The sequence below is a fragment of the Dermacentor variabilis genome, chromosome 6 (genome assembly GCF_050947875.1).
Source record: "Dermacentor variabilis isolate Ectoservices chromosome 6, ASM5094787v1, whole genome shotgun sequence".
Lineage (NCBI taxonomy): Eukaryota > Metazoa > Arthropoda > Arachnida > Ixodida > Ixodidae > Dermacentor > Dermacentor variabilis.
This window is the reverse complement of record NC_134573.1, coordinates 134,119,231-134,147,080: the sequence shown is the minus strand read 5'-3', so window position 1 is coordinate 134,147,080 and position 27,850 is coordinate 134,119,231. Positions and strand designations below refer to the sequence as shown.

The 27,850-nt window shown below is 41.8% G+C and overlaps 1 protein-coding gene across 5 annotated transcripts in view; it reads left to right on the top strand.

Annotated features, from left to right (window-relative positions):
* The window catches only part of LOC142585259 (uncharacterized), a 61,298-nt gene extending 34,464 nt beyond the window's left edge, over window positions 1-26,834 (top strand). For 4 of the 5 annotated variants that reach the window (XM_075695881.1, XM_075695880.1, XM_075695878.1 and 1 more), the window contains 10 exons: window positions 3,264-3,569; window positions 4,991-5,079; window positions 7,147-7,207; window positions 7,302-7,382; window positions 7,506-7,581; window positions 9,275-9,339; window positions 11,083-11,184; window positions 11,373-11,503; window positions 17,275-17,459; window positions 20,609-26,834. In XM_075695881.1, coding sequence (XP_075551996.1) covers window positions 3,264-3,569; window positions 4,991-5,079; window positions 7,147-7,207; window positions 7,302-7,382; window positions 7,506-7,581; window positions 9,275-9,339; window positions 11,083-11,184; window positions 11,373-11,503; window positions 17,275-17,459; window positions 20,609-20,718 — 1,206 coding nt within the window. In that variant the 3' untranslated portion in view covers window positions 20,719-26,834. Of the gene's footprint in view, window positions 1-3,263; window positions 3,570-4,990; window positions 5,080-7,146; window positions 7,208-7,301; window positions 7,383-7,505; window positions 7,582-9,274; window positions 9,340-11,082; window positions 11,185-11,372; window positions 11,504-17,274; window positions 17,465-20,608 lie in introns of all 5 variants that reach the window. The other variant, XM_075695879.1, reaches the window with a different exon arrangement.
* The last annotated feature ends 1,016 nt before the right edge of the window (window positions 26,835-27,850 follow it).

Here is a 27,850-nt window from a genome sequence, read left to right as displayed (position 1 = left end):
CATGGACATTTACATTGTTTTCTATCTGTCTAATCTTTTCTTCACCTTGTCACACGTACACAGTCAGATAATTACCTTATAATAAGTCGTGAAAGAATTCTTCGTCCATTCCCCTGGAGAGGAATGTACAAAACAATATTTTAAAGTGAAGTCTTTACGAACCCTCTCAATGATTGCTGGCCATGGCCGTCCTGGCTTGCCACGTTACTCGCACAGAAAATAACTAAATATCTCATGGGGGGAATGAACCTTGGTCTCATAGCACAGCAGCCCACTTACATGCACATATAAAGTTTTTTTTTTACAGGAATTCTATGTGTTTATAAATAATATGCTCTAACATTTTACCTGAGTGTGTAGTTTAAAGATATTGGTCTGTAATTAGTGAGTAGCTTTCTATCGCCTGACTTGTACACTGGTAGAATATTAAACACAAACTTTAAACTTTAGAACATAAATGTTGCATAAAATTACGAGACATAGGATGTAAATAAGACATTCATAAGGCATGGTCACATTTAGTTTTATATTTAATTAACTGCTTCACATAGATTCTAAGATGTGCGTCACATCTACATAATGTTTTTTTATTATTTTCTTTACCTCTCTCTAACAAAAAGAAATTGGGCAGAGACTTATGTGTGGGAACGCTTATGACTTATGACTGAATGCTTATGTGTGGGGATGCAACAGCGTAATAGTGCCTCTGGTGAATTTATTTATTCGTTTCCCCACATGTTCCTTATCCACGCAACCTCTTGCCTGCATTCTAGCCGCTCCTCAGTAAGGCCAAATCAAAATGTGCCAAGTGTCTCAACTCACTTGCTTGCCCACGAGGACTTAATAACTCAAGGTACTGCTCAGTGGCATTCAGTTGGATAATAATGCTTATTTTACACACTCATTTTATACACTCATGACGTGGTGCCTCTTTCTCCCCATTGGCTGTGCTGTCACTTGCTCAATGACGCGTGCACTAGGGCACACCTTTAGTCAGCCAGATGGCTGTGCGACGTGACGTGTACAATGACGCACACACTAGGCACATCTTTAGTCAACGAGAACCGTGGAGCCACCGTGGCATCGGGTAAGCGCACTTGTCTTGCAGCCCATAAGCCCGGGTTAATTCCCACCCAGCTCAAATTCACCAAGTTTTCTTTTCAGAGTCATTCATTTACTTTGTTTAAAGGAACCTGCCTGAGAAATTTAACTATAATCTGAGCATTTGTTCTTTTTGACATTTTCTTTCTCTTTGCGTTGTCGGCCATTTTTTGTGCCATAATTCAGTCATGCTGTCGACTACGACAGATTTTTGCGTAAGAGGGCAAGTAATGCTTTTGGATTAAAATGTAAGTGGCCTTAAGCAAGTACACTCTTTATCGTGTGACTGTCTACCGGTAGTTAACACCCTTTGCTTAGCAGCTTATCGTAGGTAAATACATGTACAGTTTATGGCAGTTAGGTGTACTGTTGTTAATGTGGGCAAGGTCTTGTTTTATCTATTCATTATAATTATTACTTCTTTGTTGTTTTTGTCCCCAGACGCCTTTGATGTAGATGCAGCTTAATTAAAAATTTACAAAGGGTAGCTTATTTATTAACTTTCTAGTCTGCACCACAAGGCTGCCTTTGTTGCTCCTAGTGCAGCTTCTTGTGTGGATGTGATTTTTTATTTGCTAGCATAAACTAGTTGGCTTCAAGTACAGTCATAACTTGATGGTTGCACCCTTACAGTCGCAGCGCAAGTTTCAAATTACTCTTTCTTCTCTTTCTTCATGGCAGTATTATTTGGAAGATGAAAGGTGCTTAGAACTGAAAAAGTAAAACATTTACTAATTTTTTTATGGACCATATCTGTGTGAATAATATATATTAGGGGTGTGCTAATATCAAAATTTTCTAATACAAATCATATACAAATACTTATCTTCAAATATTGAATAATGATATGCACATGCATTATTTAGCAAGTTGGGTTAACTTGTTACCTTGGAACATTGCAATTACATTATCAGTATTAATAGACTAGACTAGTAAGCAGTTATATTAAAGCATTCTCTATTCGCTCATGTTAACTTAAAAAATGTAGTAATTCCCACTAGCTGCCTTGCGCCAGCCTGTGCCTTATTATACCGCATAAAATGTCCGTAAAATCGGAAGCATTTTAAGCTGTGCCGGGCTTCACTCATCGCACTTGCTGTCAATCAATAAGGTCAGAGTTGGGGGTGGCGCTGCAAAAAAAGAAAAAAAATGGCGCCCTCGCTGTTCACAAACCAGTGCCTGTCGCTACTGAGAGGCTGGCTTTTCCGCATAGTGTCGCCGTTTAGTGGCTAAGCGTGCTTTACAGGGAAAATCTCGCTAGCAATGCAATATAATCGCAAAATTCAGCACAACATCGCCGCAGTATTCTCAAATAAAATAGAAACAAATGGCAAGAGCCGTGTTTGCTCCCGCGCAGCTGCTATATATTCGATTTGATTCAAATATTCGTATCCAACCGAATATTTAAACTATATTATTCGATATTATTCGAACTTTTCGAATAGTTGCACACTCCTCATGTGTGTGTGCGTATATATATATATATATATGGGATTCTTTTTTCTTTCGTCAATAATACTGCATGAAGTAGACTCTTTGCTTTTATTAGGCCTAAGTGACCCATAATACCTTAGAGCCTTTAGTGTATTTCACAGCATAAGAATAAATGTGTGTGACCCAATGAAAAGGTACTTTAAATGTTTCAAATGGAGTTTTGAAAGAATACATTACCATTCCAAGCTGGTTCAGTGCTTCTCATTTAATTTCCTTTCAAGTATTTTTCCTTGAGAAAAAAAAAATCCATGTGCATCCAACTCTGTGTGGTAATCTGATACGAATCTTGTTTGAGTTAATAATGTTGCAGCAGTAGCAGATGACATGACGATACCCTCGTTGCCTATAGCTGTTTGCTGTTTATGTTATGAGAACAAAGGCAGTGTATGATGCTTGTCGAGGTAAGAATGGTGCTGAGAGGTGTGTGCGCAGAGATGTACGACACATATATAGATACATTCAGGTCTTCTGTACGCCTTGTATCACAGTTACACATACCCAGTGGCCCAAGTTGTATGTTCAGGCATATACCTAGCGAGCCAAGTTGTATACTCAACAAGACAGCAACCAGCAATGGCAAAGTAGGGGGCAAACAAAAAGCTTCACTTTAAGAATTTGTAGGTTGATTAAGCAATGATTGCAGCAATGTTTTCTTTTCCTGCACCCAGGTAACCATGCAACAGCAGCACGAAGACCTGCTCAACCGCATGGGTGAACCCAGCAATGTGCCAAGCTCGACCCAGTGGCAGGAGGTGCTGCATCGGCTTGACGGTATGCTGGAGCAGACAGCTTCCCTGCGAAGGAAAGATCGTGCCGGTTGCTTGCGGCGCATGTCGGCAGACCTCGGCGAGAACCAGCCAGACGCTGACATCACAGCTGTGCTTAACAACCTGGCCACAACACTGACTGACCTCAAGAACGAGGTGTGCAGGCGCGAGAGTCTCCGGAATGAAGCCACAAGACCTACTTACACCGTGAGTAGAAGAGCGCTTGCCTGAATTCTTGATTTTCTGTGCGTGCCATAGCTAAAGGACTTTATAAACGGGAGAGCATTTCTTTGGCTACCTTACCCCAATTTGGTCTGTCCATTGGCCTCAATATGATGACTGCATATCTAGCCTCTCTGAGGAATCGAACTCGGGCCTGCAGCATGGTAAGCATGTGTATAATATCGGCAGCTGTGCCATAAGTTGAGAAGGGGAACAGAGTGCATGCTGCTATAGATAAAAAGAGCATAGGAAGGGTTAGGTTAATGCAAACAACTTAAGACTGCAGTTAGCTTCAGCCTGGAATTAAATAACTGCTATTCGAAATTGCAAATAATAGTTTCTTTTTGACTAATTTTTGAAATAATTTGCACTGACGTTGGGATGGTTGATGAATGAACTTGAAACAAAACGTAATTGTGAAATTGCAAGTCAGTGGACCAGGAATGTAAATCCACCCTTGTGAAATTATAAAACTTTAAATGTTCTAAAACATACTTGGTTGTTATTCGGAATCTGTCTGATGCAAGTCGGTGCCATTATAGTTCAGCTTGTACAGGGCTCATTGTCATCATTTTCTATTCATATTCAACTTGGTGTCATCATTATTCGTGTTCAATCGAGTGTAATCATTGTTCTATTCGTGCTCAATTTCGCTTCAAAAATCACTATTCATACGTCCCTGGTGATCTCGGACATTTGACAGCGTGACAAGACTGGCTTTCACTTAAGCTGACTTCTTCTTAGTTTGGGACTGGTGGGGGTGTATCAATGATGTGTGGTTGACAATGTCTGTAAAACAAACCTATAGGTTGAAGTGAATCTACTAAACAGAGGTAAGCATAGTTAAGGAAGAAACGAAACAAAGTGAGAAGTAAAGCTATGTGGAATAATGTAATGAAATAATGTGGTGACAAAATGAAATTAGAAACTGGAATGCCAGAATTCTTGCTGGAAACCTTGCTTCTGGACAATTTCATGGGTCTTGCCATAATCTTGGCCTTTCAATTTGTTTCGATCATTGATAGATGGAAAATGAACATTACAATGGAAGCACAGATGCAAGATATGGAGGACTCTTGCTCATGAATTTCATGTAAGGGAACAGTTCATATTCCAGTACAACAAATGGTGTACCGTACATCAAAATTGTAATCAGGTGCACTATGGTGCTCCTTATCTTACACACACTCATATAGCTTTACTATTCTCATTTGCATCTTTTCATTCTGGCGCAGTTTGATTGTCTTGTCACACAAAACAGCAGAATCATCTTCCCCCTTTCTTTTTCCGTCTATATTGAATATAACATTCAGCCAAAAACAGTACCATAAGGTGTTTGTAGGGAAAATAAATGTCAATGGTACCAAGTGATATGTGACCTGTTTTAAGTAGACGTTCATTGACAGGCCCAGGTTGAGGAGCAGTCTGCCAACCCCACAAGTCTCACCAAGGAATGCTTATTAGGAGATGCAAAGCTGGCAAAGGAAAGATACAGGTGGGTTTGTAATTGTACAGTTGGCATCAAAAATTTACAGATTGCGAGATCTATGAAAATGTTGAATTTCATTTCAGTTGGCAACTGTAGCCAATAAAATTGTGCAACACTATGTTGTTTGCCTATATAATCCGAACATCAGGCTGCGAAATATATTTAGCTTTTTGTCATACCCAACACTCCACGAACTTTGGCTTCCAACTGTGCCTTGGAACAATGTTCTTGGCCACCAGTTCAAGTTATCTTTTTCTTTACCCACAGAACTTCTATCCAAATGCAGGGTATTGGAGGCATTTGTTGTGCTCAGTATCCACTGAACCATGTTTGGATCAGTTTGTTGTGCTAACAAGATAAAGTTATTGTGTTGACTGTTGGAAGCAGATGTATATACATATTTACTTTTTTTCATGAGGGAAAAAGTGACACAAAAATTATGACACGGAACAAGAAGAGCCTGACACAAGCTCTGATTATCATATTACTTGCATAATGATCGCACTCGCGTAATGATCGCACCCCTTAATTTTGTCCTCAAAATTCGATTTTCTTTTCTTTCCTTTGTGATGATCGCACCCCGAAATTACCGCAGCGATGCGTCGTATGCCAAGTCTAGCTAATGATGGATTGCGCTTACCATCTGTCGAATGCTGATGAATGCTACATGAACGACTCTTCAAGACTGCACGCACCAAACATATTTAAGCAGATGCCCCATTTTATTCTTTTCATTCCACGCTTCCTTGAAAAGAAAAAGCTACAACCACACTTGCCTTGGCTTTATTATTTGTAGGCTTTATAATGGCTGTGGTCAACAAAAAAAAAAAAAGTGCCTTTCGGTTCTTCTCCTCTGAACTCGTGGGCACGCAACAAATCGCGAGCGACAATGATGGTAGCCGTGTTTACACTGATACACTAGAAGTGTACCCTATTGAAACGCCGACACTTGTAACACAGCTAAGATATTCGCCCACTCTTAGCGGAAACGTGCCGTATTGGGATTGTAGTGAAGACAAATTCCGCAGTTTCCGCAGCATACCCACCATGAGTTTCTATGTCACTGGCAGCTAAGCACACCCATCTATGTTTCTCTCCCTCAAAGTGGACATGGCTATGCTATTTCCACAGACTTGCCGATATTAACGATATTATTGATTACTGATACGGAAGAAACTGTGAAAAGAAAAAAATATATATATCGTTCGGCGTGTTCGGGTTGCTCCGCTGGCCGCCATTTTTGTTTTGGTGTCCCGCACTGTTACAGCGGCAGCCGCCTGTTTGTTGACCTGTTGTCATCCCGCAGCAAATGCGGAATGAAAAAAAAAATTGTTCTCGCGGGAAATTTAACCCGCGTATGTTCGCACCCCTGAATTTGCAGCAATTTTTTTACAAGAAAGTGCGATCATTATGTGAGTAGATACGGTATCAACCGATTTATTGAAGGAACATAAGGGCATAGAAAACATGCAAGCGACAACTGCTCTTGGTGCCAGTGAAAGCTCATCATCAGAAAAATATGCCACATGTTTTCCCTCAAATAAAATGCACACTATTATTACAATGCCATCACAAAAGGTGAGGTTATGTGTGTGTTTTGTTTGAAGCCGTTTTATCATGGAAAAAAAAAAATGTTCAAGGCCCCAACATGTTGAACTAATTGCGTTTTTCTTGTAGACATTTGTAACTTCCTTAATTTCGAAGCATTAATTAATTTTAATACATAAACAGGTTGTGATAACTGAAAATCAAATGATCAGCACCTGTGTCATATAAGAAAGGCTTTTCAGCAAGCAAAAGCCATAAAAGGGAAATCAACAAACCACTAGCATACAGCCACTACTACCACAACTGCTGGTAAACAACAAGGGAAACTGTTTAAGTATTGTCACAGGTAGAGAGATAAACAAACATGTATTTACAGATTGTCTGCAGTTTTACGAAGCAACCAGGATGGCTGATGGTCCAGCGTAGAAACCCTGAATTGCTTTAGCTTTGCTTCTTGAAATCATGCAACACTTTAAAGCTTACATTTTTGTGTCCATGAATTCAGTGTCTTTTATTCCTATGCAGGAGCAAGAGGGCACTGCTTAAGTATAAGTCGGAGCTTAAAGGCATAAAGGAAAAGCTTAAGGTGAGTCAAGCAATTTAGTGGTTCTAAATTTACATTCACTTCCTTTGACTGAGCTTTGCTGGATCAAATTGGCAAATCGTTCCTTGTTCTGCAGAGTCTGAACCATGCTTTTGATCGAGATGGCTTCACGAGTCATCACCAGATTGACCGCCATGTGTCAGAGCTTCAAAGAAAGGTATGTGTGCCTCCGTTGATAAATTTGGCAGCGCTTCTATATGTGTCAATTCACTACATCTGGACGTGTCGCGGCTGCCATATTCATTTATGTTGTGCTTAGTGGTTTACCTTGATGTTTCAGATTGACCTCTTATCTCTGAAGATTGAGTCTGACCGCCACTACCGAATGGATTTGGACATTAGCGACCTCAAATCTGGTAGGAGGCTGAACAACACCAATCTTCTAAGAACCCCATCTTATATGATGTCGTTGGATGCTGGTCATTTATTCTGGTGATCAAAGTTCATTGAAAGTAGATACGTAGAAGTCTTGATTGTAGTCAATTCAAATGAGTCAAACGACTTACAACATCAGTCGGTTATCGAAAGATACAGAAGGATCATTCTTATAGCATACTTGGTTAATTTTAGAAATACAGCTGAGCCATAATTTAATGAAGCCATACTAGCAACAGAAAACTTTGTTACGCTGTTGCTTTCATGAAGTTGAGATTTTTATCTTTCAGGAACCAGCAGTAAAAGTTACATTGCAGGTCCCTAAAACATTTCTGGTGTATAGCATATTTTCAGGAAGCACATGTGGATATAATTCCACAAAAAAAAAAAAAGCTCCGTGGTTATTAAAGTATCAAAAGCACTGGCACAGGAGGTATTTGCAAGAGTAATGCCTAAGCACAGATTGTGCTCTGTGCTAGTAAATGCCTTCAGGTGGTCTGAAGATCGCACTTTGCGCACACATGTACAACATATTGGAGCAAATATTTGCAGCAGGATCAGGCACCTGTCTGCTGCAGCAAAAGTCTGGAAACGACTCGGCACACGGTAATGGAATGCCACAATATTCACCCAATAAGACTCGTAGGCAACGTCCACCTTCCAAAAGTGTTGGGATTCAAAGCAGATGGAAATATTAGCTGGTCAGGCAGTTGAGATAAGCAAGAGACGTTTAGAGTATTGGTCGAAAAAGTCAGGGAAGAGATCGACAGAACCAGAGCTGTTACAGGCATAGGTGGCTGTACAATATTCAGGTGGATGTTTTAATGAAGAAAGAAAACGGGAAGGAGAGATAGGTGATATGCTAGGCTGAGATAGACATAATAAATTCCGATTAGACAAAGCAGGCTAGGTGACGTTGTCGCTGCTCGGTTTCAAACTGGATGCAAACAGAAATTATCATCGTCATCATATGCAGTTAAACCTCTATAAAACGAAGTCGGTAAAATCTGCAATTTGCTTTGTTATACTGAAATTTCGTTTTATTGAAATTCTACCTTTTATGGAAATAAATACAGTCGCTGATCGATTTTTTTTACACGGAAAGGGGCCGCAGAATTTTCTGAATTATCGGGCAATCAAAAAAAGCAAACTTAAATGAGAGAACAATTCATTTTCATAAATTGCGTGTTACTGTTTCATGCCACATATGTCCACGATATCTTCGCATCGGCAGTATGAAATAAGCAAGGCCAGCCACGCTTTCGCGTGCGCTCCGCCCCCACGGCTTGGACGACCGTGCGCTCTGCCTGCACTGGGACGACGCTATCAGGAAAAGCGCCGGCAGCGGGGAGCGAATGCTTGTCAGCATGCGGTAATCTAACTGTGTGCTTCCTGTTAATATTGGAACACTCCCATTCAACTTTCTTGCGCCTGATTACATTTCTGTTGCAGTGTTCAATTGATTGTCTGTTCTGTTTTGCCCTCCCTGGATTGTGCATCCTAACGCCCTCTCATGAATGTTTTCTCACTGACTTGAAGTTGTGACACGGTAACAAAGTATGCGGCATGAATGTGAAAAGCAACAACTTTAATGTACTCTCTCGTCCTGTCGTGTCTCGCATTTCTTTAGCCAGCGCTTACCTGTCAAAACTTGCTGCTTTTGTTACTACCTAGAAATGCAACAGATCAGGCAGCAGATGGCACGAGAAGAGCTGCTCAAATCAACCTTGGGCTTTATGGTAAGTTTATTCCAATTATAGCTGTACTAATACATGCATGAGCACGCACACAAAGCTGTTGTATTTCTGCATGACTTCACTTTGTGCACGTAGTGGCAAGAGTTGTGAAGTTGTCAGTGAACAGTTGGACTGCTGAGGTGTTAACTGCAGACGTGTCAACAAGTGCTGTTGTGAAGTGGAACATCAGAATTGGTATTGAAGCCATAGTTGCACTATAATTGTGATGTCAGACCTCACTCTATAGCGCTCACTACGGTATCTTTGGCCGTTCGCGCTGCTAGTCCTCTAGCTTAGAGCAGCCAAGTCCTCAGCCCCTCTTGGTCCAGCTGTAGGCAAAGCATTTGAGCGGAGCACACTTCAGTGTTTCAGGGCGATGCCACGATGCGAGAGGTATGAAAATTGAGACTTGAGCAAGTTCCACAAATATGCACGATTGCAGCACCGTTGTTTGTGCATCTTGACATTTCACAGTAAACTGATACTCAATGCACATACAAGGAAAACAGACTATTAGATTGTTCTAGCTTATGTGGGATATGTCAGTGTGATGCGCATGCACTGCCTATCCACGTAACCATGATAGACATGCAACAAGATCATTTCAGCACTGCATAGTGCACTGAATTGTAGAAGTGAATTAATAAAGCAGTGAATTTTAAGGCATTCTGTGTCATCAATGCATGACCACTGCTAAATGCTTTGTTGCCACGTGGTATCGTAGACTCGTGTAAAGGGTGCACCCGTGTAAGGGCCCAGACCTTTAACTTGGCAGCCCAAAAATCTGGGGGAGAAAAGTTTTGATAGAGGAGCAATCGCGTTTGGTGCCCCGATGCCGCACGCACGGGCACATCGGTGAATTTTTTTCGCACTGCGTACTTCCACATGCCGCTACTAGATGGCGAGAGGTGCGCGTTGACCTCTGATGCAGTGGTACGTCCTAAGATCCAGGGTGTGCGCAAGTCACCGGCTGCAACGGTGCCATTTTGACCAAAAGGTTCAGTCCAGTGTAAAGGCCACACCTCGTCAGAATTATGAAAAAAAAAAAAAGTGCGGCCCTTACACGAGTCTACACAGTAAATAGAAATCAAAACACATCTTCAGTTCAGTGGAATCATAAGCTTAATAGCTTTAAAACAAACAGCTTATTTAGATAACAACAAACCATCTCTAGTACTTCATCCTCAGCTTTATATGAAAGTAAGTGAAGGCTGATTTTACCACTTATTGCTTGGCGTCCCAGCTGAGAGCAAGTAGCATGCACAAATTTGGATTGAAGTGAACTGCCTGGGCGCTGTCATGTTGTTGTGCAATCGCAGTAACTTCTGCAAAGGCAGACGTCATGTGACCATAGCTTGGCCAGATCTGAGTCTGTCCAACGGAATATAGTTGGAACACCTCTGAGCACTCTAGATTGGAGCCGATCAGCTGGATGGAACTAGCCGATCACATTGGTTGTGCTTTTCCTCAACCAGCCAAACATGGGGCTGCGTTGAAACCCTCTGCTCTAATTGAAAATGCCCAGCTAAAGACGCCATAAATAATGTGCTTATCAATGATCTCACTTGTTCCCTTGTGTGCTTTCCTGATTTGATTGAAAGAACAAGGGCAATCAATGCCCTCTTATGCAAATTAGTCATTGTCTTCCACACTGGCCTTCACTGTGTGGCTGTGTTTATGCCAGTTAGACCAACACTTTTTGTGTACTATGCCTCCTGTTCATTTTCTTCTTGGATTTGTGTACAGGCACAACCTGAGAGGCTCGAGCCCGAAGAAACATGTCTGAAACGTTTTGAACACAATGGGCAACAGGACTTTCTATTTGAAAAGTACAGGAGTGACCTTTCGGTAAGCATTCAAATGATAACTCTTCTTTGATTGCCTTAAAAAAGCTTGCAGACACATTTACCACAGTTTGGCATGCTCTTAGTTTAGGCATTGTTTTGTAAGAGTTATGCAAGGGTCTCAAGACTGATTATGTTATGCCCACTTGTGTTCAAGGATGTTTTGCTTATTTCAGTTGTGTTAAATTACAGGCAGAGATCAGCAATCTGCAGAGAAACCTCAGCTCTGAGCCAGACCTCCATTATAGCTGGTTGTCATCCAAAAAGGATGCGCCAGAGGAAGTTAAGAAGGTGGATGTGTCAGCCAACAAGAGCTTTCCCAGGTAATTTCATTGATGATCCATTCTCCAACATACAGGCCGCATTTACCGTTATCCTTAATCTTTTCCTTTGATTGTTATGGCATTTTAATGCGATAGCTGCATGACATCACAGCACCATTTATAACCTTAACAACAAACATTGTGTGAAATCAGTTAAATGTAATGCTGATCATGTGGCTTACTTCAAATGTGCAGAGTTAAAAGCTGTTATGGCAACAAAGAAATGTGTACCAGGGCATTTGCAAATGAGAGTTGCGATGTGGTCACAGCAGCTGGCAATGCACCCTTTCCAAGCACTTCACCTGCGTTGCTGTAGTCGCCATCACATTTCCTTTTACTATTATAGGCATGTTTTTACTATTGCATGTACAGCATATGAGCAGATTTTCTTGTTTTTATTCCCGCCTCACTCCGTTTGTCAAATGTAATTGCCAGGAATAAAAATTTGGAGGATACTAAGCTTCACCTTAAGAGTGGAATGCCGATAGCAGCGTATGTAACCATAATGTTTACCGGAAAACGCTGGCGACAAACGCTATGCGGAAAGGCAAGCTTTCTGGTAGAAATGCAACCTCTTCCGTGGGCTGCAGATGGATGGGTGAGTGAGTGGGTGGGTAGGTGGGTGGGTGGGTGGGTGGGTGGGTGGATGGATGGATGGATGGATGGATGGATGGATGGATGGATGGATGGATGGATGGATGGATGGATGGATGGATGTATGTATGTATGTTATGAGCATCCCCTTTGGAACGGGGCGGTGGGTTGCGCCACCAAGCTCTTGCTGTAGAGGGCGCTTGCCTCCACTGTGATGCAGTGGAGACAAGCGCCATCTGGAGGTGTCGCAAGGAACTGGGTGGCTGCTCCGTGATCTCCAAGATATTTGCGCACCAGCGCGCACAAATGGCGGATGCCATGGCCAGTTTATGAATAGTAGAAATGCTGGAAAAGGGATTTGTTTCAATTTTCGCCTAACAGAACTATGTTCTCTCGTATATTCAAATTACAATCCAATGCTATCATGCCTGTAGGTTGTGTGTAAGTCGTACTTTAAGATTTTTCTACGTATTTTAGCTTGCGAAATTTAGTCAGTTCAGTAACTTTCTTGCAGCCCATGGAAGGCCTGGTTATGCATGGCTCAAAAATCTTTTTGCCAAAACAACGTCGGACGCTGGGCACCGACGCTGGAATTTTTTTCAACGCTAAGGCGTTTCAACGCCTTAACGCTATCGTGTTAAAACATGCTTTTTGTCACATTGAAACGGCTGCCATACCTGCATCAAAGCATTTGCACCATTGTGTTACATTTGCAGGACTGTGTTACATTCGAATAAACATCACATTGCATTTGCTTCATTAGTGTTACGTCAGTGTTAAATTGTATTCTATTTTCATCATTTTGCTCAAACGTTTCCATCATTAGCTTTACTACAATTACTAGAATACCCAGACTACATAATGTGCTAAGCACAGGCGCCAGAGTTACTATGGCACCAATATTGATGCCTGCCACCAGTGGCACACCACATTACTGGCTGTCTGGGTCTCCTGCTCGCTGCACATTTCAGAATGTGTCCGTGCCCAGAACGCAGCTTTGGTTCTTGTTTGTTGACATAACTGCACTATTATTCAATAAGGAAACTGTATTTTTCTCACTAGCAAACGATCATGCATTTTGTTGCCATAGTACCGTGGGCGGCCTGCAGACAGCATTGCTTGTAGGGACTGTGCCACAGAGCATAGAAAAACGACTGTAAAACAGTTAATTATAGTTTGATTTATCTTACATGTGTAATGGACAAATGGTGCAACAGATGGTCCTTGGACTGATGTATGCAGACGACATAGTGCTACTAGCGGACAGTGCAAAAGATTTACAGACACTAGCGAATATCTTTGGCAATGCAGCAACAAATCTGGGGCTTAAGTTTAGCACAGAGAAATTGGAAATTATGATCTTTAATGAAGCGACAAGTAATTATGTGGTGTCAATTGAACAGCGAGTCATGCCCAGTTGAGCAATATAAATGCCTCGGCGTATACGTAAACGAAAGGAAGACTTACTGAAGCACCCACCAAGATAAACTGAAAATAAAGGGGAAGAAGAGTGCTGCAATAATGAAACATAGAGCATGTTGGGGGCCACAATAAATATGAAGTGGTTCGTGGAATCTGGAAAGGAGTAATTGTGCCGGCGCTAATGTTCGCAAATGCCATTCTGTGCTTCAAATCGGATACCATGTGGGGGTTGGAAGTTATCTGAAGGTCAGTAGGCCAGTTAGCTTTGTTGGGAGCCCACGGTAAAACCACAAATGAGGCAATGCAGGGTGACACGAGTTGGACTTGTTTTGATGTCAGAGAAGTGCAGAGCAATATTAGTCTTAAAGAAGGACTCTGGAACATGGATCAAAATAAATGGCTAGCTAAAGTGCACAACTATCTGTACCCGAAAAGTGTGGACACAGATTGGAGGAAGAGGTCAAGAAAGTAAGCAACCAAGTACAGGCCATGCTGAAAAGATTTTGCACCAAAAAACAACACACACAAGAAAGACGATGACACCACGGGCGTTGAAAGATCACCAACTAGACCAGCAGTTAACTCTTCTCAAATACAGGGCAGTTGAAAATGTAGACAACCAGGAGTCGTCGGAAAGAAAGTAAGAAACAGAGACGGGACATTGAATGCAAAGAATGAAAACAAAAAAGACCGTGGAGATTTACAAGAATGGGAAGGGAAAAAAAATTTGAAGTGAAAACCTGTACGGTAACACAAAGGGTACCCTGCTATTTGAGACTTGAGCTGGTTGCCTAAGTACGAAAACATACCAGAGCAAATATTCAAAACAAGATGAGTCATGTGTCATCATCATCATCAGCCTATATTATGTCCACTGCAGGACGAAAGCGTCTCCCTGAAGTCTCCAATTACCCCTGTCCTGCGCCAACTGATTCCAACTAGCGCCCAAAAATTTTCTAATTTCATCGTCCCGCCTAGTCTTCTGCCATCTTTGACTGCGCTTCCCTTCTCTTGGTACCCATTCTGTAACCCTAATCGTCCAACAGTTGTCTAACCTGTGCATTACATGACTTGCCCAGCTACATTTTTTTCTCTTAATGTCAATTAGAATATCGGCTATACCTGTTTGCTCTCTGATCCAAACCGCTCTCTTTCTGTCTCTTAACGTTATGCCTGGCATTTTTCATTCCATCGCTCTTTAGGTGGTCCTTAGCTTTTTACAAGCTTCTTTGTCAGTCTCCAAGTCTCTGCCCCATATGTCAGCACCGGTAAAATGCACTGATTGTACACTTTCCTTTTCAATGATAATGGTAAGCTTCCAGTTAGGAGCTGACATTGTCTGCCATATGCGATCCAACCCATTTTTATTCTTCTATGAATTTCCCTCTCATGATCAGGGTTCCCTGTGATTAATTAACCTAGGTAAACATACTCCTTCATGGACTCTAGCGGCTGACTGGCGATCCTGAATTCTTGTTCCCTTGCCCGGCTATTGATCATTATCTTTGTCTTCTGCATATTAATCTTCAACCCCACTCTTACACTCTCTCTGTTAAGGTCCTTAATCATTTGTTGTAACTCGTCTGCAGTATTGTTGAATAGAACAATGTCATCTGCTAACCGAAGGTTGCTGAGATATTTGCCGTCGATCCTTACTCGTAAGCCCTCCCAGTTTATTAACTTGAATATTTCTTCCAAGCACGCAGGGAATAGCATTGGAGAGATTGTGTCTCCTTGTCTGTCCCTTTCTTTATAGTATCTTCCTACATTTCTTGTGTAGAATTAAGGTAGCTGTGGAATCTCTGTAGATATCTTCTAGGATATTTACATAAGCGGTGTGTACTCCTTGATTGCGCAATGCCTCTATGACTGCTGCTATCTCTACTGAATCAAATGAATTTTCGTAAACTACGAAAGCCATATAGGGAGGCTGATTGTACTCTGCGGATTTCTCAGTTACCTGATTAATGACATGGATGTGATCCATTGTAGAGTATCCCTTCCTGAAGCCAGCCTGTTCCCTTGGTTGGCTAAAGTCCAGTGTTGCCCTTACTTTATTGCAAATTACCTTGGTGAATATTTTATATAATATTGGAAGTAATCTAATGAGCCTATAATTTTTGTGTATTGGTATAATGTTTGCATACTTCCAGTTTTCTGGGATAGACACTTCATTAAGAGAGCTGCCAGTTTTCCAAGCATTATTTCTCCTCCAGCTTTGATTAAATCGACTGTTATTCCATCTTCACCTGCCACTTTTCCCCGTTTCATGTCTTGCAAGGCCCTTCTTACCTCATCGCTAGTTATAATAGGAGTTTCTGTATCCTGTTCATTACTGCTTCGAAAGGAGGTATCCTGACTCCTCTGGGTACTGTACAGGTCGGTATAGAATTCTTCCGCTGCTTTTACTATACCTTCGAGATTGCTGATAATATTACTTTGCTTATCTTTCAGTGCATACTTCTTGGTTTGGCCTGTGCCAAGTTCTCTTCTCACTGCTTTCAAGCTGCATCCATTTTTTTACGCCTTCTTTAGTCTTTCTCAAGTTATAATTTCGAATATCCCTTATTTTCGCCTTGTTGATTAGTTATGACAGTTCCGCAAATTCTATCTTATGACTTGACTTGGACACTTTCATTCTTTGTCGTTTCTTTATTAGGTCCTTTGTTACGTGGGGAAGCTTGCCTACCCGTTGCCTTGGTGCCTTGCCTGCCACTTCACTTGCTGCCTCTAAAGCCAGCCTAGTTACGGTTTCATTTATTACCTCTATGTCATCTTCATCTCTCTGTTCTAAGGCTGCATATTTGTTTGCAAGTACCAACCTGAATTTGTCGGCTTTTACCCTTTTACCTGCCTCTAGGTTGGCCTGCTTCTCCTTGACCAGTTTTACTCTTTCTCTCTTCAAATTGAGGTGAATACTAGCCCTCACTAACCTTTGATCACTGCATTTTACCCTATCTAACACTTCTACATCCTGCACTATGATGGAATCAGCAGAAAGTGTGAAATCAATTTCATTTCTTGCTTCACCATTAGGGCTTTTCTAGGTCCACTTTCTGTTGCATGTGTTTGCTGCAGCAAAAATCCGGAGATCACTCAGCCCATCCTAATGGAATGTGAAGGGATTCACCCATTGAGACCCGTAGGTAACATACACCTCACAGAAGTGCTTGGATTTAAAGTGGACGGAAGCATCAACCAGTCAGCAGTCAAGATAGCAAGAGACATTTAAAGTATTATTGGAAAAAAAGCAGGGAAGACATTGATATGATGGGGTCTGTTACAGGCAAAGGTAGCGATACAAGGTTGGTAGAAAATTTTTGAGGAAGAAAAACAAAGATTTATGGAGATGTGTACGAAAATGCCAGAATGAAAAAGATGTGCAGCATACCTGATTAATTCAAGCAGGCTAGGTGACTATTTGCCACTGCCCAGCTTCAAAGGGGACACCAATAAATAATTATCATCATCATTGTGCCAATCATGCAGCCACCAGGCATTTTCGGCGGTGCCAGCGCCTCCCTTTTAAGATGCCCGGGGGTGGGCACACTAGTCTATATAGTCTAGCACTATAGTGTTACCTTTATATAACATTTGCACGGACATCAAAGGAAGTTTCACCTGACACCAATTCCCACATATGCGTTGGCTTTGTTAAACTTTTTTCCTTTTAGGGCCACTCTGTAGAGTGGCAGAGATGGAAGCAACCTTGTCAGGAGTGGTGTTTCTGAGCATCCCGATTTGTGTGCGCGCAGGCGGAAGCCGCCAAGCCAAAGCCAGTCCACACCATACCGAGTGCCACTGTTTCCGGAGCACCTGCCGAGCTGGCCCATGAGTCCAGTGAAGAGGGCAGCCCCACCTGTACCTACGCAGAGTGCAGCCACACGGCAGCGTGTTCAAGCCATGTTGGATGAATCTTTTGCAAGACACATGACTGCAAGTAAGGTCAGCCCGTAGTCCACAAGCACCATACTAGAAAAAAATGTATTGTAGAACCTTGCTATAGCTACGAATGTAGCAAAACACTGCTACACATTTAGGTGGCAAGAATTGCTATGCATTGTGGCGAAATTTCCAATTTTGTAAACAGCTGTGGCGACCTGCTGCTGAGCTTGAGGTCACGGGTTCAATTCCCAGCCACATTCATGGGGGCAGAATTAAAAAACACTTGTGTACTACAGCATAGACCGCTTATAGCATAAGCTGCCAGAGTCACAAATATCTGCACCATAAGCGGTACCGCACTATAACCAAAACATGTAGACCAAGCAGCTCAGTGTATCTGGGAATTGAAGCACATGACCGGGATGTTTGGATGCGGAAATTTGTGAACATTGAAAGGTTATAATATCCGAGGACTCACGATCTTCACATGAAGAGACAAAGTAACACACACTATTATTCGCCCGCATCCCATACCCCTGTGTGCCCTGAGGCATTAAGCTTTGTATAAAATAAAAATAGTAACTCACACACACACGAAATTACGGCAGGAACCATCCTCGCTCATTAGCTAAGTCAGTGCAAAGCATTTCTTCCCTGCGCATAGCACAAAGCCCGAGTGAACTTGCATCATCCCCAGCAAAACACTCACTCGAGGACCGCCACATGTGCAGGCCACGACACCCTGATGACGTACGATCGGAACCAGAGGCAGTTGCAGACACTAAATGTCGCACCAGATTCGTCTTTGACGAAGGGATTTTGAAAATATGCGTCTGCTCCCCGCAAGTGGCAGTCCTCCAGTCGGCACCACTTCCTCTCAGCCACCTGTTTAGTGGCCGTTTGCTTGGTGTACCTCTGTTCTTTGGCCGCACGTTTCTCCTCTTCTTGTGCATGCTCCACAGCCACACGTATCTCATCGGCTCGTCTGTTCGCCTCTCGCCTCACCACTTCGGTACACATTGCATACCTCTGTAATCTCTGCAGTACCTTTGCGCTCTTACACTGCTCTTCTGCTTAATACTTTCGAGGACCCATTGTTGTGTCTGTAAGTACAGGCCTACATGCAACATAGGGCAGCTAGCACAACTAAGTCATGTCTAGTTGTGTGCACACCCATAGCGGTGAGTGGAGCAAGGAGACGTGTGAGCAGGCACATGGAAGAGCACGCGCAAGCGCATGGAGCAAGGAGTGGCCGAGTCAATAGCGACCAGCAAGCAGACACATGGAGGTGCGCATGCAACGACGACGAACTCGGTGGCCTTGGTTGGTCTTGTGTTTTACCTTGGCTCTGGCTAAGCAAAGAAATGCTTTGCATAAAAAAAAAAATTACGCAAAGGAAAGTAAGTCGTCAACTAAATTTTCAGACCTGCTCGATTGTTCGAAATTTTACACAGCACCGCCACCAACTCCAGAGAACTAATGTAGAACAACGACAGAAATTTGAGACTGTGTACAGGACTGATTCGAGTGCACGGAATGTCGAAAACATGACAACTGCGAACTGAGTTGCCACCATTGCCTGTGCCACCCATGCCCTCACTTTAGTTGTTGAGGTGGTTCCTCTGCCTTCCAAGTGCCATACAGCCACTGCAAAGCATTTCGTTGACCATGCACCAAGCTGCAACCTTGGTTGCCGTCTCCCAACAAAGTACATTGATTAGGCTTAGCCGGATGGCTATGGTGTTCGGCTGCTGAGCACGAGGCCGCAGGATCGAATCCCAGCCACAGTGGCTGCATTTCGATGGAGGCGAAATGCAAAAACACCCATGTACTTAGATTTAGGTGCACGTTAAAGAACCCCAGGTGGTCGAAATTTCCGGAGTCCTCCACTACGGCATGTCTCATAATCAGGAAGTGGTTTGGCACATAAAACCTCATAATTTAATTTTTTTTTTTTTTTAGGCTTAGCCGGAGGGAGTGTCAGGCAGCATGCTGTCATAAGAAGCTTGCCCTTCATGGGTTTGTTCATGTAGACGACCCCCTAGAGACTGGGCATGGCATTACGCACATAGGCTGAACTGACAGCAGCACGTGAAAAACAGTTTTGTTTCTCGAGCAATCAGCCCCTGCAACTGCTGCGAACACCTACCAAGTTTGTATGTGCGCATACTGGTAGGAATGGCAGAAGCTCGCTCGCACGTAGACGTCAAGTCTAAAAGCTCTGAATTCATTTGCAGAACACCGTATAAACTGACAGCGATCAGGGTCGCACATGTGATATGTGCACTTCACGACGACGTTCATCGCAAAGGGGGCACACAAACTCAAGCGCCGAAGAACAACAATGCACACGCGTTCAGTGCGGCGCATGTGCCGAGCAGCCAAGTGAAGGCTTCTTCATCGCCTATGTTATATTAAAGGCAGCCTCCGCTCGCCTGCAGCTCACTGCCCCCAGTTGTTTTTTTCTTCTTCTTCTGCTTTGTTCCTTGTTCGTTCTCTCTGCATCTCCTCCTCCGCATTTTCCTTGTCGCTCTCCCCTCGTATCGGCAGGCACACCTCGCTGAGAAGCATGCTTACTATCACGTTTGTCTGTGGAATTTTCCCGTGGAAGCCACATTATAACAGTATTTCATCTTGCGCGGCTGTAGTATAAGCGGTATGTGTACATATGTAGTTCTGTGGGAGGGTAAACGAGAGCCAGAAAAGGCCGTGTTATAGCCGGTTCTCCACTATATGGGGTTGCGTTATAGGTCGTCTAAGGTGTAGTTAGAACAGTGAAGAGCCCTCCACTACGGCATCTCTCATAGCTCTACAGTTGCTTTGGGACATTAAACCCTGTGAGTCAATCAGTCAATGAGAACAGCTAAAATAAACACCTCCAATGAAGTAAAAGCACCAGTAGTTTTGGCAGACTGTTTCTACTCGGAGACGTACCTTTTATAGAGACTGCAAAGCTGATCTGCTCATCTTACTTGTCGCAGTAGCTCAGCGACTGTGGCATTCGGCTACTGAGCTTTAGGTCACGAGTTCGATTCCTAACCTCGGTGGAATGCAAAACACTCGTGTAGCACGCTTTTTAAGCACGCTAAAAAATCCTAGTTTTAGCACGCTAAATACCCACTAGAAAACTGCAAGCAAAAGTGATGTACTTGTCTTACGAGCTTTAATTGCAGTTTTGCCTCATTGTCTGATGCTTGCTTACAGGAAACACCTTTGTGACAGCTCCAAGCATTGAGGCTGATGGCATGGATGCACAACTGAAGAAGTCGCTGGCTGAGCTGACCAACTCTCTGGAGAAAACCTATCTGGTGTGACACTGTACACGGTGCTGTTTGCTAGTCTCGGGGACTTTTTTTGAGCACACACTGGGCATTTTTTGTGTACCATAACAGCCATAGCCGTAGCCATAGCATTCGCAGAGGCCATATCTTAAGTGTCACCGCTCAAAGCCACACAGGCACATGGACACAGTCACTGCTTCGCATAGTTTGTTACAGTGTCAAATAATCTCATTTCGCTGATCTCCCCCTCTGCAATTGTTAATTATGGTAGCTTGATGCCACCAATTTTTTGTTTGTTTGAGCTTAACTTTTAAACACAGCCTAATTTTTCATTGCAATAAAAGCAACAGGTTATACAGGAAGAAGCACTATATAATGTGATGTAAGGAACGCAGTGCAGTCTACTTGTGACAGCTATGGGTTATGATGTCTATTGCCTACTACATTATTTACTGAAGGTGGCCAGTTATACAAAGGTGGTTTAATGATCAGCATTCCTGAACCTCTCATCATCATAAGTGGACTGCATTGTAGCATACTTTGAAGACAGATCTGTGCTCTTTTCAGGTGCTTAGCTGGAATGAGCCCTTTACTCGTAATGTAGGACCCTTAAAGGAGCAGAGTCAGCTTTCATTTTTATTTTCTTTCTTTCTTGCCTTTTTTTTGGTACACTCCTTTTCTTCTAAGTGTTTCTTGCTTTGGCTACAGCACTTCTCTCGGGAGTTGAATAGCCTAAATGTAAAGGTCCTGAAAGCTGCTGCATAAATTATGAAGTGTTGGAGATTTGTCATGTACTACTACAGCTACAAATATACATTAGACATATGCATGACAAGCTTGGCAACCTGTTAACCAACTGTCTGTTATAGGGAGTACAACACAAAAACTGACACAAGGAATAAATAGATGGCACAAGCATTTTCTAACTTTTGAAGCTTTGTTGTCAGCATAGTGGTCAGGTGAAATTTGAAGTTCCTTGGAAGTTGATTTACCTTCCCAGAAGTTCAACCTGAGCTCGCTGAATCCTATCAGACTTTATCAACAGAGTTGGTTTTAAAGTGAGTTGATTGTAAGATCGTTTGGAAGTTTGTTCACATCTTACTAAAAGTTTTAAGTTGAGTTTGGTGAAGCTTATTGGAGAATTTGTCCAGAAAAGTCTGTCTCAATGAGTCGACCATAACCCTGTGGCTGGACTGGGTCCAACTATGGACTTAAAAAAGACAACATTCTATCGAGCTTCGTATGTGAAGCTTTCATAATTATCTATGCTTGCAGTATCTTCCTTTCCCTTACCCGCTTCTCTGAGTAGGCCTCAAACCATCATTAAATATAGTAGCTCCTCTCTCTCTCTCTCTCTCTCTCTCTCTCTCTCTCTCTCTCTCTCTCTCTCTCTCTCTCTCTCTCTCTCTGTGTTAACTGTAAATACTTAGTAAGCACCTGCATTCTACATAAAATGCAAATATAGAGAAAGTATTGATAAGTTCATGCTTGCATTTTGTTACTTGACTGCTTTACAGTTATAATGGCTGCCAGTTTTGTGCTCACCATAGCATCCTTGATGCCATGTTGCTATTGATTGTTCTATGTACGACAGATTAGCAACCAGAAACATCTCAGAAAAGATGTGTGAAATTCTTGATCAGTTTATATATTGAAACCTTCTGTATCATGATTCGTAATCACTGATTACATGTGCTCAGTTATGAAAGCTCAGCGAAAATTTTAATCTCTGCTCCTTTAGGGTTCATAGAACTTTCATGTTGCAGCCAGAGCTTTTTCTTTTGGTTTCCACATATTTACATTATTACATTCTGCATTATTACACCACTACAGTACTATTTTGTATTGCACTTTTCTTTTTTTCCTCATTTGTAGCATTGCTGCATGCATGACTGCAGCCTTTTCTTCATTGCAGAAGAGCTTGCTAGCGCAGTTCGATTTTTCATTTCCTCAAGCCTTTAAATGTTCACTCGATTTCAGTGTGGCTGAAAGCGTGTGACTTGAATGGTTGTGTACTTGTGTGCAGAAAAGAAACCTACAAGAAAACATTTAAGAACAAAGGGCAGCTTTGAACTGTGAGCCGAGTAAAATATAAGGTATGCCAAGAAGTTTGCAAAGCGTACATACGGTAGTTGACAAAATGAATAAGATATTGGCACTGGACCCAGCCATAATCATAGGCATATCATAAGCTTGTCATATACTGGAGAGGTTATAACAAGCACGATACAAATTCTCACTTGTGTCCCTGAGGGGCAGAAGAGATATGTTCTTTTAAAACTTTTCATTTTGTTACATGTTCGCACTGCTTTCAGTTATTGCAAGTGAGTGTCGTGAAACCACTACTTCGAGGATGTTTGAATATGTGGACATTGTTGTTGTGTGTTGCCAGAGATCTGTAACACGCTTTTGTGCGTGCACTGCCTTGTAACGTGCCTTGCAACTAGTTCTCCTTCAATCCCATAAAAATGCAATACGCCTACAAAGAAACATTTGCACCCAGAATACCGAGCGTATGATCGTGAGATACCTTGCTACTAGCTAATGGGCTTCATTCTAAACATGTGATCTTGACCTTGCTTTATGTAAGCATATGTTTCAAATTTTCAGCCCTTGTTTCATGCCTTGGTATAATTGAATTGCCAGTTATGTGTTAATGCTGTTAATAATTGGATCAACTTGTGCATTTGTAACATGCAACTGATTGTCCAGACTACCTCAACAAAAGATGATAGGCATAGTTTAGGAAATAAGGTAGACTACTTGACAAAGTTGGTGCTAAGTCAAACAGGCCACATAGCATGGACAAACCGTGCCTTAAAAGAAGTTCCACAGTCATCGTCTGGCATGTTTCAAAGATTAAGTACTACCACACGACATCAAGAGTGTCTTTTTTTTTCTTTCTGCCTATAATATGTGAAGGGGAAGCTTTTCTGTAAGTTCACATAATTGTGTAGGTAGGTACTTTCCAAAAGGTGCAAGTTCTGAGCACAAATTGCGCGAAATGTTTGGTGCTGTTGACAGGCTTTTCATATATGTTGTCGACACACTGCGTTAATTTGTTTTGCGAACGTTATGTGCTCACATTTAATGCAACAGATGTGATGATAAAGCAGGGAATGATCTCTAAGCCAACTGCCTTTTGTCAAAAATAAATAAATTTGAGGTATACCAGAAGCAGCTAACGAACTTGCATTTGAAGATTGTTCACTTCAAAAACTCAGATGTGCAAAAATACAGTGTTTACAGCTATGTTTATATTTAACATGTACATTATCGGTGTGTGGGAATGCTTGTGGCTGCTTCAATTGGAAGCTACAAAGTACATCGACCTGATATTTTGCTCTTGCTCTTGTTGTTTACATGACTCATGTTCTTGTTGAAATGTTTTTTCTTTTGTTTTTAGCACTTGAAGCATGCTTTTTTGACCATTACTTACGCACAAAGAGCACACTATTTGTTTTATTCGTATGTCGTTATCCCAGTCACCCACAGGATGCACGTTTCATAGCTGCAGGTGTTTGCACATTGTAATTGCTTTGTGTGTGTTTGTTTTGAAGTTTTGTGTGGCATAATAGCAGAGTAGGCACCTTTCTTTAGCATCATCTATCGTCTCAGTAGCTATGACATCTTTGTACTATTTATAACTGGCAGTTGCCTGTTTCATTGACAGCAAAGGTTAATTGCCTTTCGCCTAGCTTTTGACAATACACTTGACATCCTAGCTAAGCAAATCTGATTCATCAAAGGGGTGAAATAACAGTTATAGGTAGCCTATTGGCAAGATCAAAGTTGTCGCACTGTCATATCAAGAATGAAATAAGTCAATGTACGATTTTTCAGACTCCCTAGGGTCCTCGAAGAAGTCCAAAAAATCTGGCTGTCCGAAAAAAAAATGAATGCATGCCTTTTACTGCCCCCAAGAGTGCAAATCACCACAGGCACGTTAGAAGTAGCTCTGAAGGCCTTCCAGTACACGTATTAGGAGTACCAGTGCTTGTACTGTGACAGGAGATGGCGGGTGCACGCTTGTATTATTAAATACATAGCGGGTCCCGTGACAGTGTCCCTTTTCCATTCTTGGTATCCTTCACTGCAATACATTGTGTATGCTTGACTGCATAACATTCCCACGTTTGGGAACCGGCATTATGCAACACTTAACGCTTGCTGTCCTTTCTGTATTTCGAGGCCATCGGCAAGGACGACAAATGCGGAGTCAATTGCTTTAAAGCACAGAGTCGGCACCATCTTTTCAGTGAAAAGCACAGCACCGAATATCAAAAAGCTTGGCAGTGAACTTCGGAGCAGCTAGGCGTAGCATTCTCACGGTGGCTACAGCTGCCAGTGGGTCAGCTTGTGAGTCCACTGGCTCAAAGCTGTGGGGTAATCAGCCAGTGGTGGTGACTTCGATAACTGCTGTTTCGGACCTGCATTCACAACGAAAAAGTTTGGATAATCGGACTGCAAAAAGATTGTGTCCAAAATTTCAGACGTCCTTATAGTTGGCTCTATGGGGTATGTGGTGGTGTTGCAAAGGCATCCGAATTATCGGGCATGTCCAAAAATTTGGGCTTCTGAAAAATTGGTTGTTCACTTTATTAGCATTACTTCTTTGGCGCCTGTTGCCTGCTTTTAAAGACAGTTCACTTGGAATACACATTTTATTGTAGCACTCTCATATTTTTGGTGCCCTGTAAACTTTTCACTTGGCACTGTAAAAATTTCTTGCAAATTTTTGTGGCATTGAAGACTTTTGCAACATTCTTTTGCAGTCACTGAAAATCATGTGCTTTGAGGAAGTGCTCATAAAGTTTAGATCCTTGCAGACTTTCTAAGTGGGAGCATTTCAGAGCACATATCTAGTCCTTACAAACTACCATATTTACTCTTTTAGCAAGCGAGAGCTTTTTAAGATAATCAGCGAAGTTGTAATTTAGCCTTCAGTGTGTGCAAAGAATGTTATTCTTTTTTACGTATACTGAACAATCCTTAGCTCATGCTATGCCTGTTGAAATGAGATGCTCTTTTTGATCTAGAGTTACCTGCGTTAATTCAAACTCCAAGGGACCATGGGTCTTTTTTAGTTATTAGAGATTTGAGCTGGCAAAAGGTCAGCTAAATATGGCTCAAAACACAATTATAGCCCCTCTCTCAAATCTATATGCACACCCAGGCATGGCTATATGGAAAGTTAGAGGTAGCCGAAATACTTTTCTGGATTGTTTGAATAAGGCAGATTCTAAATGCAGTTGAGCATGTCAGGCCTGTGAAAAATGTTTATATATACTTAAAACGAATCCAGTTTGGATTATCTGAGTTTGAATTATCGTATGTCTATTGCTACTCCTGAAAAAGCATTTGTCACTTTGCATCGCTGTTACACATTATCAAGTGCTAATGACACATGATTGTTCATAAATCTGAATGTTCATTTATGTCGCTCGCTTTTGGTGCCATTGCCAGCTGCCTCTACTCACCCACTTCGTTTTTTTATATTTATGTATTAAGAAACCTGTTGAGATTGTTTGCGTTGTTAGTACTGCTTGTTATTGAGAATATCCATATTATTAACTGAAATGCTACGCGATCATTTGATGTTGTTGTGTGCTGCATCAAACGCTGATGGTACAAAGCTTGAAATGTCTATTGAACAATCAGCAAAACAGTGACAGTGCTAGTTTAATTAGTTACGTGAAAAGAGGTTAATGAACTGTTGTGCCAGTCAATGTTTGAATAAGGAATATGAGCATGTGATTCAGAACTTTCTCTTGTAAGGTGTACATAATTTATTTTTTATTGCTATGTCTGTAAACAACTGCAAATAAACAGCCCAAGTCAGATAGGTGCAACAGTCCATAAAGTAAGGCACAAAAATACTTTGAGCGCATATTATAAATAATCTTTTGCACATGCTCCATAGCTTTATAATTAGCGCTGCTTGACAGTGTTTACTGGCATCTGCCATAGACAAAGTAACAACTGATTTGCATAGTGCTACATTTTTGCTTTGTGTTATTCTTGATGCAACCTCTACAAAAGGATTTCACTTGTTGTTTTAATCATCTAAGGAAATCCGAACAGATCTTGTGTTTACTGTGTTTGCACGTTTTTTAAATGGATACTGAATAAAAATTTTGTCGCCAAGATTCTTTATCCAAATGATATCTGAAGCACTAAAAATGGCAAACGCAGCACTGTTTTGGAAAGACATCGACGAAACATAATGAATTTAGTGATTTTATCATAAACTGCCACACCTAGCGGCCGCACCGCAATACAGGGGCTGCGTTGACTACAGCATTGCTTTATAAGCTGAGCTAAATATAATGCTTCTAAATGCATGCTGCTCTTTTAAGATGACAAATGCTAAAATCATCTGGTGTTTGGGCTTTCATACTGCTGATGGTCTGAAAAATTTCGTGGTGGGAAGTACAGCAAGGCTGCAACACAAAGTATGCGACTGCAATTTTTTTAATAGCCTGGCAATTTTGCTTCTGTGCAGAAATGTGCAGAGGCTTAAAAATGCAACGTTCCGAAAGTGCACTTCTATACTATCACGTGAGCTGTTTATGTGCCTCTTCTCAACCCTTCTGGTGCCAGCCGTGTCTTGCTACTTAGCACTTTCTTTTTTAAATAAGTGATGATGAAGATTAACAGGTTGTGGTCACACATAGTCTGGTCATGCTATTGCACCCCATTATTTTATGTGCAGTAAAGAAGCCCTAAACCAGCATTGTCATACCTACAAAACACTTTAGAAAGATGGCACCACTTGGGAAATTAATGTCCTGTTGAATTTTTTAAATGATAATTTCGATCATATGCTGTGCCAAATTTGTCCTATTTCATATTTACTTATTCTCATCTTTACATGGGCTCTGATTTGTGTATAACTCTAGCAGTAAATTTACTATCATTTGTTTCTTTTTCCAATCCACATCATATGTTTCCATGGCCGGAGTATGCTGCTGCTTTCTTTAGCTTGCTTTACTTTCTTCTTAAGCAGATTGGCTGCAGGTAATATAACATCCACTGGCCGACAGCAGGTGAATGTTTTGTAATGTAGGAAAATGCACATCGTAATATAGCACATATTTGTCGTGACTGATTAAAGAAATAACTTTCTTTTCAATTTGAGAGCTGTATTGTGCAACTTCGAGCA